Source organism: Tenebrio molitor, chromosome 8, assembly GCF_963966145.1.
Source record: "Tenebrio molitor chromosome 8, icTenMoli1.1, whole genome shotgun sequence".
Lineage (NCBI taxonomy): Eukaryota > Metazoa > Arthropoda > Insecta > Coleoptera > Tenebrionidae > Tenebrio > Tenebrio molitor.
Window position 1 is genome coordinate 15,599,809 of NC_091053.1, and position 16,447 is coordinate 15,616,255.

At 35.2% G+C, this 16,447-nt stretch overlaps 2 protein-coding genes and 1 long non-coding RNA gene across 8 annotated transcripts; all 3 read left to right on the forward strand.

Annotated features, from left to right (window-relative positions):
• Positions 1-1,021: 1,021 nt before the first annotated feature.
• Positions 1,022-3,684, forward strand: LOC138136263 (uncharacterized). Its single transcript, XR_011161228.1, has 3 exons — positions 1,022-1,081; positions 1,145-1,171; positions 3,599-3,684. It is a non-coding gene; the product is annotated as an uncharacterized lncRNA (long non-coding RNA).
• Positions 3,685-5,463: 1,779 nt separating this feature from the next.
• LOC138136876 (uncharacterized) lies at positions 5,464-7,945 on the forward strand. Of its 5 annotated transcripts, none has more exons than XR_011161469.1 (7): positions 5,464-5,705; positions 6,263-6,418; positions 6,474-6,610; positions 6,665-7,255; positions 7,323-7,471; positions 7,522-7,663; positions 7,713-7,945. XR_011161469.1 is itself a non-coding variant. In XM_069056193.1 (7 exons), exons 4-7 carry the CDS (start codon positions 7,199-7,201, stop codon positions 7,826-7,828), a joined length of 465 nt encoding a protein of 154 aa, XP_068912294.1. In that variant the 5' UTR covers positions 5,467-5,705; positions 6,263-6,418; positions 6,474-6,610; positions 6,665-7,198; the 3' UTR covers positions 7,829-7,945. The 5 variants fall into 5 exon arrangements, 3 of the variants coding, with proteins under 3 accessions (XP_068912294.1, XP_068912296.1, XP_068912295.1); XR_011161468.1 differs by having other exon boundaries at positions 5,466-5,705; positions 6,270-6,418; positions 7,721-7,945; XM_069056193.1 differs by having other exon boundaries at positions 5,467-5,705; positions 7,522-7,685; positions 7,734-7,945.
• A 6,846-nt stretch (positions 7,946-14,791) lies between these two features.
• On the forward strand, positions 14,792-16,424 carry LOC138136794 (uncharacterized). 2 transcript variants are annotated; one of them, XM_069056097.1, is made up of 5 exons: positions 14,792-15,483; positions 15,574-15,805; positions 15,853-16,001; positions 16,051-16,220; positions 16,270-16,424. In XM_069056097.1, exons 2-5 carry the CDS (start codon positions 15,758-15,760, stop codon positions 16,350-16,352), a joined length of 450 nt encoding a protein of 149 aa, XP_068912198.1. In that variant the 5' UTR covers positions 14,792-15,483; positions 15,574-15,757; the 3' UTR covers positions 16,353-16,424. The 2 variants fall into 2 exon arrangements, with proteins under 2 accessions (XP_068912198.1, XP_068912199.1); XM_069056098.1 differs by having other exon boundaries at positions 15,686-15,805.
• The last annotated feature ends 23 nt before the right edge of the window (positions 16,425-16,447 follow it).

Below are 16,447 nucleotides of genomic sequence, written 5' to 3' on the forward strand. Positions count from 1 at the left end.
TTGTTTAAAATTAAGTTCCTTTCGAGTTTTGTTCCTTTTCCACTGTTTTATGTAAATAATGTATCAAATATATATATATATTTTCCAGTTTTTCAAGACTATTACATATTTTCGTTTGATTTTCATATCTTTTTGAAACTTCATGACACTTTAAAAAGATACGTCAATCATTGTTATTAACAGTTTTCTCCGCTAGTTGGGGCTAGTTACCAAACGATTTTTTGAGGTTAGTAGAATCAATTTCAACAATGAAAATTGGCATAGCATAATGTTACGGCCGTATGGAGTGCAGCGGAAGCTAGATGAAGTTGGCCATGTTATCACTTGGTTATCACCACGCATTGGGTAAATATACTGTGTTATCACAATTATCAGCACAGTTAAACCTGATAGAGTCGCCTATCTATCATCTACGACAGAAGTCACTCTTATTCATCAATCATCTTACAGTTACATTCCTACAAAAAATGTGTGATTCTGATTACGAAGAACAAATAGTGTAGTGTCCCTAGAACAAATTCTGCATGTACTTGTTAGATCGAATGACATGCGGAAGTGTCATCCGACCGAATTCCGAAACAACGGCTCCAACAAAAGCAACGACCCCAACAACAAATGGATCACGCAGAGGAGTCGTGCAACAAGGATGATTACCCCTACATATGTGCCAAGTGCCACATCAATCCTAACTGCAAGTTGAGGTAGAAGAGGAGTCGTGGGACAAGGATGACCACCCAATGTACCACATAATCCTTATAGGAAGATTTTTTACTATGTAGTAATGGTTTTTGTTGAATAAAGAAATATAATCCACATTTGATTTCTAAATATGTAATTTTTTTTCCTAAGTTCGAGGGTCGGAATTGGACCTCGGGACATGCACCTTCGTACCCTCAGTTTTTGGTCGGGCGGAAATGAAGATGAATCCTCATTTTCGGTGCCTTAAATTTCAAAATATTCCGGCTCCGGAAGGTTCGTGCAGGTGACTATCGATTTTGCTCCTTCCGACTTCTGACTTCCTTCTGACAGGTTCAAGATCACAGATTTTCATCGCCGGAAACCTGTCTTCCGCCCATCGGAGGTTTGTTTACCAAACTTCACCAACTCATGGTGTTCCGACCTCTATATGCGGAATTTTTTTCAGATTTTTCGCTCCAAAAATAAGTTAGGGGTACGTTTTTCAAAGGGATCATAATTCCCCCGAGTGACATATCAAACTTCATCTCTAACGAAGCCACTTTTTGCGTGAATGGGACAGTACATCGTCACAATTGCAGGCATTGGTCAAGAGAGAGAGAGAGAGAGAGAGAAAAAAATAGTTATTTACATTACACATGCGGTAGGCTACATTTTACAGCGCGAGGTTTTTAGATTGCAACAGGACCGTTTCAATCTAAAAACCTCGCGCTCTAAAATGCCTACCCCATTAGTAATGTATTAATCTTTTTGGCCGACGACCCATTAAGTACTTGTTTTCTCAAATTTGAAATTTGTTGTAACCAATAATTTTGCAAAACCTGTCAAAGACTGACATTTAAATAATGAAATGGCAGAAAGTTATCTTTTATACCGATAACTGACACGCTTACGATTTACGCCACAAGATAGCGCCATTAGACTTCAGAAGAAAACAATTAATTTCTGTTCATTTTTGAAAACTGAGCGGATTAATGGTAGCGGTATCTTGTCTTAGTATATAAATGAACTTTACTTGTGGTAGGCTAAACATTTTTTTGGAGGTTCCAGAAAGCTTAAAATTTTCTTGTTATTTTACACACCCCGTGCGGTAAAATGACAGATAGTTTGATTATAGTGTGTAAAAATCAAGATACTCTATATGTAGCTGTTCGAAATGTGTAAACATGTCATTTAGAGTTGAGGAGGTCAAAAAATTGGTTTCCACTTTTGCTCTTATTGCAGTACTAAAAGGGAGCACCCTTAGAAAATAAACTAAACGCATATCTTCATCAGGGTCGGGTCTGATATTCTCTGCCGCTCCGAAAGAGTTTACAACATTTTAAGATCATCTTGTAAGATTGGCAAAATTCTTACATTCTCGCTTTCTTCTAATAATTCCAGTTTCTTCAATTTTTCGTTTTGCCAAAAGCGTCATGTTTTTATCAACGTTTATTTCATTTGCGATGTGCCTAATGCTCATACCGTCCTCTATACCTATACAACAGATATAATAATAAAAAAAAGGGGATGTGGCCTAGTTGCGTAGAACGATGTACGCCGAAGCCTGTTTCACAATGAAGCAGGTTCTTTCTAACAAATAGAGAACCAAAAGTCTTGAAAAAAAACTATTTTGTAATACAAATCGAAAAATGCCAAGGAAAACAAACAAACATAAACACGTGGTCAAACTCCCGAAGCGAGGTTAAAACGAATGAGACGCCGAATGCCGTCAAGTAATTTTTGTGGATGTAAATCAGGCTTTCGAAAATCTGCGCACGTTTTGAATAAGCCAATTGGAAGCTGCTATTTAAAATACGCGGGCACTAGGGGGCGGTTTTATTACTATATCTGTTAGTTGGCCCAAGTATAGTTCTAATAAAGTATCGACTTTGACTCGTTTAGTTAAGGTTTTTTAAAAGTTATGCAGGCTTCTGACTTACAAAAAACTGACACTGACATTGCCGGACCATGATAAAAGTCAAATTTACACATTACAAATTTTTTTAATTTGGGAGAATGTGTGAAAAGTCGGTGTCTGAGTTTGTAGGAGCCGCAACTGTAGTATTCCGGACACGGAATCTTGGCTAACATTTTTTAGACATTTCTAAAAAAAATGAAGTACCTACTTAAACCAATCATTAGTGTCATTAATAAGTGACAATAATTAAAAATCACTTTTGAAGTTTTTCTCATGACATTAAAAAAGCAGTGAATTTTTCCCACATACTTACCTAAATGGGTGGATAGGTAGCTAGGTACCTACTACGGTACCTACGTAGTATTATAATTCTAAAACTTTTCTACTTATGGGTTTATTGGCAATTGTTTTTTTTATGGAATTAGTTTTTTGTGAACAACTATTATTTAAAAGTGATTTCAATAATAACTTTACAAATTTTGTCTTTATGTGTGTTACAGATAAAGAGGAAATTACGAATTAAATGTGGAAGTAAAATTGTTACGAGTTGTTTGCAAATATTTTCTTGGGGCAAATATGGTAAAATTTCTGTGGCAACATCTGCCAATTCTTTTAAAAGACTTACAAACTGATAATTTGGATAAGTCAAACCGCCACGAGTTTGAAGATTAATTGAACGTAAAAGAGGACAAGGGGTTGAAAAAGACAATATAGGAGAGAAACAAATGTCGCAGTGAAATATTTCATTTAATTTTTTTACAATATACCCTGCTATGAAAGCAACAGAAGCTGCATATATGATGGTGTTACTGCAATTAAAAATAATAATTGGTTTACTTAAATTTCGAATTTTCTCTAACAGTCGAAAGGGTAGTATCAAGTCCGGTTCACATTTTTCCGCCAAACTGACAAAAAAACACGGTTTTCCCCCCCATCAACCCATAAACATTTATGTTAAAAATTTTGCAACAGATGGAGCTAGTTACCAAACGATTTTTTTAGGTTAGCTGAATCAACTTTAGACCCTTATTGGGACAGCCATATGGAGCGCAGCGGAAGCTAGATGAAGTTGGCCATGGTGATAATAAAGTCACTAGATATACTGTACTGTAGTTTCAATTTGGTTGTAGGTCGTAAAATTTTATTGGATATTATGAGCGATTAACGGGCACAATGGTTGGGTTTGAAAAGGTTGGGAAGCGGCGCGTGCCGTTTGCCGTACAATGCAAATATACCAAATGTACAATACAACCCTGCTTAAAATATTACCTGCTAGTGGTAAACTAGGATTTATAAGCCCCGCAAGATCTTTAACTTAAAGTACCATAAAATTTTACGACCTACAACCAAATTGAAATTACAATATATCTAGTGACTTTACCCTGTACTATCGGACTATCGGACTACTTCTAGTGGGAGATGCGGTGTTGCCAATGTGCATGGCACGGCTTGTTAAATAGAGACGGCAGTGGTTATGCACATAAATGTTATAACTAAAAATATATGCTATAATTCTATTGACTTGGGGTATTACATGTAGGTACTATACTTATAAACACCGTTCACGTTGTATGTTTTGATTTGTTTTTTTAACGTTGGACACACTGTCTGAATTCCGTCACTTGCGGACCTATCAAAATGAACATAACATGTTGCTAAATTTCCCGCGATGTCTGAGCATTCTTCTATTGGCAACTAGTAAAACTGACAACAATGTACTAGACATTGACGCTATTTATAACCTCAAACTTGGAAAAAACGTAACCTAATTCAACAGACAACTTTACTACAAATTAAATGCAAAATTTCCATGGAATCCCATTATGCCAAAACAATGTGAATGCATTTTCGTTACTGTGTGCATTGTAGGTGGCTTTCTCAGCCAACTACCATGTAAGAAAAAGTTATATTGACCCTCTCTGTCGTCATCCCATTTCATGAGTTAATTGGAAAAAAGGATTTAATAAAAAACATATTAGAAAAGTGTTAAAATAATAAAAAAAGTTTTGCTTAGGGTGGGTACGAATCTAAGACGACGTGTAAATTTTACACACAAACAATTTTGAGAAAAATGACACTTTATTATGAATTTAAAGCAATAAACGTAATGAAATTCTACAAAACACTGGATTCGAAAAAAAATTCGTAAAATAGTTGTGATTTCAATAATAAAACAACATTTAGACAATATACAGGGTGTCTCAAAATTCGCGAATTCCAAATTCAGAGCGTTGTAGGGGATCACTTCAGTAGTCCAAATATGGAAATTAAAAAAAAATCGGGACTCCCCCCACAAAGATACATTGGTCTGAAGGTGCACTGTTTGAAGTGCGTTTTCTTCAAATACACTCTGAAAAGTTTAGTGTTTATTGTTATTTATGGTGTAGATGATTGTGGAAAATAATAGCGTAAAACAATTTTTTGGAAAATAGCTTTACTTTGGAATAAAGAAATTTATATTTTTGTCATTTTTCTTAAAAATGGAAGGGCAACGTAGCTAGAATAGTATTTTGTCACTGTGGATATTAAGGCTGCTATGTATTGAACAAAATTAAAGTGCTTCTATCTTCTTCAAGAAGAGCGATTTTTTTTTCTAAGTATTTTTCGAGCTCCACTGGGTCTTTCCCTACCACGCTCTGAATTCGGAATTCGCGAATTTTGAGACACCCTGTAGAAGTATTTTATAATGAATAACATAAACACGTCCCTCCAACGCCATTAATTATTTTTCACTTTTTTAATTGAACAAATAATATAATCAAAACTCATAAAAATTATAATTTCACGGTTTAACTCGCCTTTACCATTTGTGGGGTTATCTGAAAAGTTATCTATGTAGAATTTTGTTTCTTTACAAGCTGCGCACAGACTGCCACGATTTTGTTTTAGTTGTATTTACAGTTTTACTTGACTTACTTAACAGTTCAAGTCTTAAGAATAAAAAAGAAAATGTAAATTGTTGTAATCACAGAAATAACAATTACAAGAACAATAATTTCAAACAATTTGACTTACGATGGTTTCACAACATCTTAAAACTTTAGTGATGTTCTCAATTTCCATAGCAAGTGTTACTCTTCTTATCTACCTAATTGTTAGTCCACCTGGAGTAAGTTTTTCCAAAATATTATCCAAACTTTACCACTTTAACAATAGTCTAATCTGTACAAAAATAGATATTTCGATCTTAAATAGGATATTTCCAACTTTTATTGGAAATTTCCATTTTGTGACAATATAAATTTTCAAATGCGATTTCCAAAACTTCCCTTGCAAGTAGATTAAACTGGATTTTTCCACTTTACATGTGGAAAGATACATAAAACAAGCTAGATTAGATCGTGACAAATAATATACGTTTATTATTAGATATTATTATTCATGGAGAAATTTCCATTTTCCATGGAGATAATTAAAAACAAAATTTTAATTCTAAAGTTTTTGAATGTAAATCCAAAAACTCAAAACTTCAAATTTTTAACAACTTCAATTTACTAAACTGTACTTCTCCGTTTACTTAAAAACAGCGGTTGATTCAAAATGGAAATTTCCAATTTTGTATCTACATTACAAAAAAAAGTAACTGTTTCAGATAATGGAAATATCCAAAAGTGACTAAACTCTTGTAAATTTGTACAAATTTGAAGTTCAGTCTTCCAATTTTAGCTTTTAGGTCAGTTCAGAAGCGCCCTGCTTCAAAGAAACCAAACCACCTCATCAAAATGGCGACTCGACGCTAACTTCATACCGCTGTGCAAAACAAAACGAAGTTTGCTGTCCAAATGGCTGCTGCCTCAAACCGTTTCTCGTATCAACTACTAGGTAGTACCCTGAATCAAAACGCAATAATATTTCTGTTTTTGATTCTCCTTTTCAGCATTTGGAGCGTGATCAACTTGTTGCTCCTCTGCATATTCTTCATCTGTGTCAACAAATGTTGTACAGAGGTGTGTAAAAGTCAAGCCGACGCTGACCAAATAGTCAGGTTGTCACTGTTCGACCATCATCACGTTGGTAGTATTGTTTGGGTGAAAACTTAGCAAGAAAAAAATGTCAATGTATTTGTAGTATCTGAAACGCATCTAGATGGCAGCAGTGGTGCTAGTTGTCAATATGTCAGTCCACCACCGACGTACAGTGTTGCCATTCATTTCCCGAGAGTTCATACTACCAACATTGCCGATAATAGAGTCCCTACGTACGAAGAAGCTACCAGAAAAAACAATTCTTGCACTGTATGATACAGGACTCGACGCAAACTTTTGTAGTACTCTTGAAATGCCAATAATAATATGACTCATTTTATGCGACAACACGTTTGACTGTGTGACCTTGGGACACATTTTTTGCGCCAAAATTTGTACCTAATGTTTTGACGACTGTAACTAGGGTTATCTTGGAGGTTATCTGCAGATTGTTTTGTGACAGTTTATGCCGTAATTTGAGCACGAAACGCATTAACAATATCCAGTTAATCAATTTAGCATCCAATAAGTGAAAATAATTCATTTATTCTAGACTAGACCTGGAACTTTGGGAAACTAACATTTTTTTCTAGTGCAAACCTGGTACCTAGGCAGTGGTTTTTTTTTTTTTCGAAAAATGTCCCGTCTTGGCACCGTTGTTGCGACTTTCTGCACCATGTTTGATCTTCTAGTGGTGAGTTTTGAAAAAACAAAATCATATCAAGTCCCACTTTCAAATTTAGTGACAATTCGATTTCTAGACCAGCTCTAGTAGTCGTCTTTGCCTCGTGACGTTAGACTCCGGGACTTACCCCATGGACCAGAGACTCATAGAGTGCGACGAATGTTGCGAACAAGGATGTTGCCCAAACCAAAACGACGACACTCCAATGCCGACTGTACAATTATGGTAATCCCCCATTTTGAAGATTTCGAAAAATTTTCAAGAAACTCTTTTAGGATGAGCGCTCTGATCGCATTCGTCCTAACTTTCACAATGTTGGTGTTCTTTTTGGCGCTCCTTGTCTATTGCAAGACCAAGAACTGCAATAAGAGCGTGCCGCAAATTCAAGATGGCGACGATCGGGTGGAAGCCCCTATGGTGACTGTTATTTTGCCAGAACGTAATGCAGTAGGCGTGACCATAACAGTGTTGTAGGTTTTTTTTCTAGGTAATGAAGCCATATGTCTGCAAACGGCCAACGAGAGTAGAGAGATACCGGTGACCCCGCCCCCTTCGTACGAGCAAGCGGTTTTTGTCAAGTAGTGTACCTAACTGGGACAGGGGTACCAATCCATAAAATATAATAAAACTGATTTGTGTTGTGATGTGATGACGTGTATGAGAAAAAAGAATAAAGTTTTAAAAAAGTAAAAGAAATAAGACAGTTAAAATATATTTAGGAACAAGAAGTGGAGATAAAAAAATTATATTAAATATGACATGAAGAGAATAATAATAATAATAATGTGTTTAAAGAAAAATAAAGGAAAGAGCCAATAGAAAATGTCCAAGGAGCATTTTTGAAGTAAACAAATGGAAAAAAGAAGATGAAAGGGAAAAGAAACAAGTGAAAAATTTATAATAAAGAAAAACAAAAGAGTAAGAGACAAATACCTACAATTCAGAAAGTAGGTCGCGGATGGAAGAGGTACTGCAAAATAATTATACAGGTGTCTCAAAATTCGCGAATTCCGAATTCAGAGCGTGGTAGGGAAAGACCCAGTGGAGTTCTAAAAATACTTAGAAAAAAAATCGCTCTTCCTGAATAAAATATAAGTACTTTAATTTTGTTCAATAGATAGCAGTCTTCATATACACAGTGACGAGAAACAAAATACTATTCTAGCTGTATTTGAAGAAAACGCAGTTCAAAGAGTGCACCTTCAGACCAATGTATCTTTATGGGGGGAGTCCCGATTTTTTATTTTATTTTTAGTAGTCTAATATGTGTAACTTTTTAACTCAGATTATTATGCCTAGTATTCTTAGTCATTTTTCTATTTTCTATGCATTTTTTTTCAACAAAAACCGATATTTCTATCAAAACATCAAAAACAACCTTGAATTTGACTTTTTACCCTTATTTTTAACCCCTAACTTCTAACTCAGTGTTTCCCAAATCATCACTTTTTTAGGAAAATGAGTCAATTTTCAAGTTTTGTCGTTGAAGTTTGTTGAGTTTGAAAAACAGCCTGTGAAGTCTGTTAAAAAACACAAAAAATTGAGAAAAATGACTTGTTTTTAAGCTCATTTTATCTATTGAAACATCAATTTTTTATTAAAACTACCCTATTTTAGTAATAAAGGTACTTAATAGTAACAATTATTTGACACTGTTAAATTTTTTTCGGGACGTGTTATTGAGGCAGAAAAAAGATACCTTTTTAAAAATTTTAGAAATCCATTGATACAAAGTAATTTTTAGGTTTAAATAAAATCTATCGATTAGGTAATTAAATTATTAAAGAAAGTTATTGATTTGAATGGTATGCAACCAACATTACAACCTATGGAAACAGCTTTGATCGTGACGTTAGCTACGATTCTGCGCGTAGAAAATTCTGCGCATGACAGGACAGCTCATGGAAATAGTTAGGTTAGTATGTAAAAATAATACGGGGTCATTGTATTATAAATGATTGTCTCATCGCAGTAGGCGTTGGTGACGTATGACGTATATAGTTGAATGTGCCGCAAGCTTTATAACATGAGTGAGACTAACATCGCCGATAGGTAGCGCTGCTGGCGGTAGTGTAAATTTGTCTAATAGTTTGTCTAACGTTGCGAAGCTAGCGGCACATCCCAAATTGTGTGGGTTTTCAACGCCAATTGCGATGGGACAATCATTTATAATGACCCTGTACATGGTGAATAAGAATACTTGTAATTTGACTCTTACAGAATGTCTCTATCAAAATATCAACAAAAGCTACTTGAAAAAGAAATTGAGAGTGAATTTGGAGCGAATGCGGAGTGGGTGATTTGTAATTGATTTAATCCGCCCGCAGTGAAATCCACTCCAAGAGGGAGTTTATTTAGATTATTCATAAAAAAAAACTCTTCGGAGTGAAATATAAAATTCTTTGACTATTAGTGGTTTGCCACCACATAAGTTAGTATTGAAAGTTAATTGCACGTTTTACCGATCAGAAACTTAAATACAAAGGAAGCATTAGTCTATGGAACAAGAATGCGCATCAAGTTTATGCATCGCAATGCTATTGATTGCGAAGGAACTGGAACCGAACGCAATAAGAGAATTTTGATTCCACGTATAAATTTAACATATTCAGGTACTATTTTACCATTTAATTTACAAAGAAGTCAATTTCCAATTATAGCTGCATTTGCGATGACAATAAATAAGTCTCAAAAACAAACATTCGAAAAAATTGCAATTTTATTGAGGCAGCCAGTTTTCAATTGTACGTCGCAGCAAGTAGCGTTCGATCATCATTCAATGGTTTAAGATTTTATAGTTCCGAATATAACGGCCAAGGGCATTTAGCAAACGATGAAATTTTATTTTAAGTTCGAAAAATATAGGTATTGTTACGTTATTAATTTTCCCTGATGGTGAGATTTTCCCAAAATAACGATTTAACAGACTTCGGGTCGAGATGCACTGGAGAGTGCTCGAGAGTACAACCTAAATGTGGGGGGGTGATGATAATCGGAAGAAAGAAAACTCCGAGTGGTTTAAACGAAATGAATATATTTTCACCCAGTTCTGCACACGTACAAATCTGATTATTTGATAATAAAAACGTTTCTCACACTCAATAATTATGTACAAAAATAAAGTGTAGTGCCCTCGCCGCGACGAAAAAAAAAAAAGGAAAACTCGAAAGGTAAATTGTATTCAAAAACTAAATTAAAAAAAAAGGGGGAGAGCCGAAAGTGAAGCCCGATATCGTCCTCGACGCTATTCTTCTACGCCGCCCACGATCGGCGGGACTGTTCCCTCGGGCCTCACCTCGTTTCCCAAAAAAAAAGCTAAATTCAAAATAGAAAAGGAAGTCGCGCGGCGGACGAGGACACGAAAGATAAAGAAATAAAACAAACAGGAACTCTTACAAAAAAAAAAAAAAAAAAAAACTCGAATCCCAACAAAAAAAAAAACGTTCTGCCTGAAACGACGCGCTGGCTTCGCGAAAACTAAAAATGTATTCTATCACCCTGGCCTTGATCGTCACGGGGCGGTCGACGTCCCTGGAGACCTGAACGTTCCTCGGGGACTTCCTCCGGCCCACGGTAGACGACGAAATCCGGGCGTGGAATTTGACTCCGCACTCCGGCGTTTGTTAATTTCTTTAAGGGAAAAATTTGGTGTATATGAAATGGAATTGATGTTTGATTGTTTTTTTTCGAATAAATTAATGATTTTTTGTTATTTTATGTGGTATTTATTTTAATCAGTTTCAAAACAATAAGAAGCCAGTTTATTTATTAAAGTTTTCAGTTGTTCCAAAATACCTAGATTGGGACAATGAATATTGAAAGTACTAAAATCAAATGGAGTAGCTTTTATTAACATATTTGAAAAATCATCATATTCATATAAAATCGCTTTGTTATCTTTCTTTTTTAAAAAATACAATATGCCATTTTATAGCGAAAGACAGCATTTACATCAGCTGAAACACCAGGAAATAGTTCACTAATAATTCCGTGTTGTTTTGGTTTCATAGTGCATTCATTCAATTCAATCTATATATATAAAACTGAATGTCTGTTTGTTTGTATATTTTGTATGCAAATCTACAGTTTTACTCCGATCTTGATGAAATTTTGTACACTTGATCTTCAAAACGAGAAGAAAATTACTGTCTACTCTAATTTTACAAAAACCGACCCATACTACCATTTTCAACCCTGTTAAGAAAAAAAGATAGTTTTTTCGAGTTGGAAATACCCTCAACTTCGCCGCTTCACCCCTATTTTATCCTTTGAGTATATCGTCACCTTCGCCGCTTGACACCCACAAAAAGCAACCCCGAAATATGAAATGTTTAATTGTTAAACCCTGTTTTGTTTGTTGATTCATCTTTATGGAGTGACCATATTGTGTGATTATCTTTTGTTAGGCTTACTAGATTTTTGTATTGTCTTTTTAACGGAAAAATTGCACCAAATTTAGCGATTTTAGGATAGCACCCTAGATTTTCAGATTCGACTATACAAACCTTATATTGTTCAAAGCTTGTCAAAAAAGCTTTCGACCAGTGCAATAATAAATACGGGGTGCCATTTAAAAAAAAAGAGTTTTTGACATTTTTAATTCGTTATGTTTAAAAAATCGCAGTAGGCATATGCGACTAAGCAGGTTGTTGAGTAAACACTCAGCAGATGCAGCAAACATTCAGAAATCAAACAGCGTCAATCATTTTAATTTATGTGCAACGATTTGGAAGGTACGAATTTTCGAAGGGACCCCTGCAATTCGAAATTATGGTAAAAAAGCGCCACTGGTTAAAAACGATGGCAGATAAGTAAAAACGACCTGTATAAATTTGATTAATAATTTAGCATAGAGTTCACAAATAAAATCAAACTGGGTAGCTTCCATTAAAAAAAACATAACTTTAGTGTTTTTATCATATTGGGACACTCTATATATACCGCAATATTTTCCGCATATGCAGTAGAAGCGTAGCTATCGTCTAGAAAAAAGAAAAACTTGATATCTTTAATAACAAACAAGTTATGGAGCTTTTTCGCAACTCTGGGACACTCTGTATATAGTAATTAACATTTTGATAATCTTTTAATGTCCAATTAACTTCAAGTTCAGAAGATTTTGTTTTACTAAATAAATTTTCACCATTTTCTTTTGTTACATCAAAAGCAACAACTAAATAGAGGTTACAAAAATCTTTATAGCTAACACACGTGCCTTCATCCAAATCTTTTTTATAATTACATGAGAGGAATGCAGCATACAAACGTTGTAAATCCTCATTATTCACCTGATATTCATTAGTAGGATGTTGGGTACCATTGATTTTAATATTTATTCTTTCTAAATTCATATTATCAAAAATCATCATTGACTTGGTAAAATTATCATTTCGTTCGGCTCTAGAAAAAACTATAAAAACTCTAGATATTTTATTTTGATTATTTACAACGCGCCAGTTTCCACTTCCATATGAGTTACAAAAGACAACGAGAAGTGGTGAAAAATTTAGTAATAGAAGCAAAAAAGAAATCCTAGGAAGATTTTGGAAGAAAGATGGCAAAAAATAAAAATGAAAACCTGAAACTATTTTACCGTGTACTAAAAAATCTGAAAACCGCGAAACAAGAACAGTCTATAATAAATAAGAGAGAAGTTTGTTCTAAATGCTCGAAATGACTAAGTAAGCTCTGAATATTCATTTGTCAAAACAGTTTGATGATAATAATAATAATGTTGCTGTGGAAGAAAATTTCCAAAGACGATTTAGTGTTAACGTGTGGTGTGGCATTTTTGAAGATAGAAAGGACTAGTGGATCCCTTTTTTATTGATAGCAGTCTCGATCAAACAAAATATCATATTATTTATTATCAAACGAAATAAGCCACTTTCTGGATGAGATACCATTAGCAGTGTTGAATAGAGTCATGTTTCATCAGGACGGCGCGGCGCCATACCACATAATGCACGCATGAATTTTGTATTTTTAAATCATTTAAATTATGTTGGTGAACGGTGAATGGGTGCTCAGGGAGCTATTCGATGGCCCGCTAGATCCCCAGATTTGAATCCATTGGATTTCTTTATATTGATTGGAAACTTTCGAAACAATGTTTATTTGACCCCACCAGGTACCCAAAAAGAGTAAAAAAAAAGGGTAGTGTGAGTATGTCAAGAAAAACCTCGAAATTTTTTACTGAATGCAAAAGTAGGCATTTCTAGAAGGTATCGACAGTGTCTGCAACAGCATTGAGGAAATTTTGAGCAATCAGAATAGATTTTGTATTGTTCACAAATTTGATTACTTGATTTTTGATTTTCAATTTAAATACATTTTTTGTTTTTTCTTTTAATGTACGAATATTCAGAAGAAGATTCTTTATAAGAACGAATAAAAAAATATAGAGTGTAATTTGAAAAAAAAAGTTGGCTATCGTCTGTCAAAAAATAGATGTCGAAAAAAATATCGAATAGGATAATAATGAAATGTTTTTCGAACTATTTCATTTGATGTGTCATTTATTCAAATCGCATAAAAAATAAGTAAGATACAGCGTCAAAGGTTTTTCGTCAGTCACCCTGTATATGCGCATATTTTCTTCATTTTTCAGTGCATGTAATCCGAGCTTTACTTATTATTGTTATTAAACCATACTTTGTTAAGAGAGGTATTTTTCTGTCAGAACTTGACGTACATTAGGGAATGGGGATCGAGATAGCTTTATAAATTGTAGTTTGGGTTGCATTTTTACCTGGTCAGGCTCGTCATCTTACGTGCATAACCCTGTATTATCAATACCTTCACAAACGTTATTAACAATAATCTATTGTAAAATATCCAAGATTATTATGGGCAACTTCTGATTGCTTTGAGAAAATGGTGTTTTTTTTTAAGACCTTCCGTAAAAAACCAGACGGTTTAAAGTTTAAACAATAACCCAACCGATTATAAAATGCAGTTGTCACATTCTTAAGTTGCCTTTCTATTACATTTCTGCATTCCGCAACGATGGCCTCCCTCAGAGGACCACACAAAGAAGTCACATGGTGCAAGATCAGGAGATCTGGTCGGCCAGTTTATGGTGACCAAGTTGCATAATAAATAATAATGACGAAAGCAGAAACCAAGCCTCGTCACAAAAAGTAATGGCTTGGTGTGTCATTAAGTGAATTGTTGTCGCCTCAACGGCAAAACTGGCTTCGTGAACAAAATCGGGAGGTGGGAGTTGTTGAACAAAAGAATATTTATTAAATTTATTAAGTGAACGCCAGTGTTTTGATTTAAACCACAACTTGCCAAAGCAATACATCATTATTACCAACATTACCATTACCAACCTTTCAAAAATAGTCACAACCTTTCAAAGTCACCTGTTACTTACATAAACTTTATGTAAATATTGAAACACATTATCTAAGTCTTTATTTATTTTACTTACCACAATTTGTTGTAGAAATAAATATTATCATTGTAAAAATGTTTTACACTGATTTATTATTGTCCTTTTATTTCATTATAACTACATATTTCTTACCCTTATCACGAAATCTTACTCTATAAACCTTCTTTTAATATTTTATATTTTTATTTTCATCTTTGGTAACAGTGCTGACCTACGTTTCCTTCTTCTTTCGTAATTTCATTTGATGTTCAATTTGCCTTTCGTTCTAAAAAATCGCCGACATCTTCAAAGTTTCGTCAAGTAAACTCCCAATTAAAAAAATAATATAAAACAATGTATGTACGGTCGATGGGCAAATAAAACTGGGACACTTAAAATTTAAGCTATGTAAATCACACTGTTGAATTGTCAATATATTTGTCAGTTTCTATATAATATGTCATACCAAAGTTAACCTATTTGTGATAAAGCCGTCATTAAACGATGGAAATTTTTAAATTTTGAATTTATGTGATTGTCATTTTTGTCCCAGTTTTATTTGTCCACCGACTGTACATTCATTTCAAAACAACAAATAGAAAATAATTTTCAATAGCGGGGGTCAGTGATAAAAATGTCCCCTCTGCAACAGTGCGGGGTCCCATCCCTCACGCAACATCATATTTTCCGTTGCCCCCTCTTTCGGGATGATTTCAAGCGCCGCCACTGGAACGAATTCGCATTAGCATGTGTACATCTGTTTGACATTGACGCGACTTATTTACCACTCGTTCGCTCCCGTTGAAAGATTGTGAAAAATCGGCGCCACCGATGCATGACAGTGGGACAGTCTCAGGTAACAAGTTGTCATTCTCCTTCAGAATTAACCCCAAACATTAAACCTAACCAAAAACAAACTAATCGCTGACACGACACAAAATCACAGTTGCTGCGTAAACAAGCCTACTGGGTGTAACCAACCAGAGGCGTACCGTTTCGTACCGTCATCGGAGTAAATATGGCGTCGCGTGACGTCACTGAAAAATCGAACATTTCAGGATGAATGTTCCGCAAGGTACCCCCATGAAGGTCCAAACTGTACAGCCCTAGCAACACGCAAGTCTTAAACCATGCATCTCGGCGACGTCCTCTCCGTCTACTTAATCTTAAATACTCTGGTAGGTTTTCGACAATTCGCGTCGACTCTCTCAAATTTCGATTTTAGGCCGTTTCGAGAGCTTGTATGGTGAAGGTGCTCAGTCAAGACAGCGACGGTTCTTTCCTCACCACTTTCACCTACGTAGACTGCAACACTCTGTTTGAAGTGTGCTGCGAGCAGGGTTGTTGTCCTAGATTTAGCCACGCCCACATCTGGTACCACCCCACTTCAGTCAAAACAAACTGTGATATAGTGTGTTTGCAGGATTTTCGCCGCCACCTTTTCTTTCATTATCTTTCTCTGCATTTTCGGCTGTTGGTTGATCTGTCGCAAGAAGGTGGCGCAACGGAACAGGACCGTTCTGATGGCCCCCCAAATCGACGATCACGTCGACTCGCCGATGGTCACTCTGGTGGTACCCGACAATCGCGCAGGTACCCTAAATTACTTAACCAAGTATCGTTTTTTATTCTTTTGTTTTAGTGGCTTCCAGCCGGGTGCAGAACACTAACCCTGTACCCGTCACTCCTCCTCCCACATACGAAGAGGCCACCTCCACGCGATGAGTATACATATCAGTATATGGAAAATATGTATTTTTATATTTTTACAACTTATTAAACAATGTTTGATGTTCATTTTGACTTTCAAATGTCATACA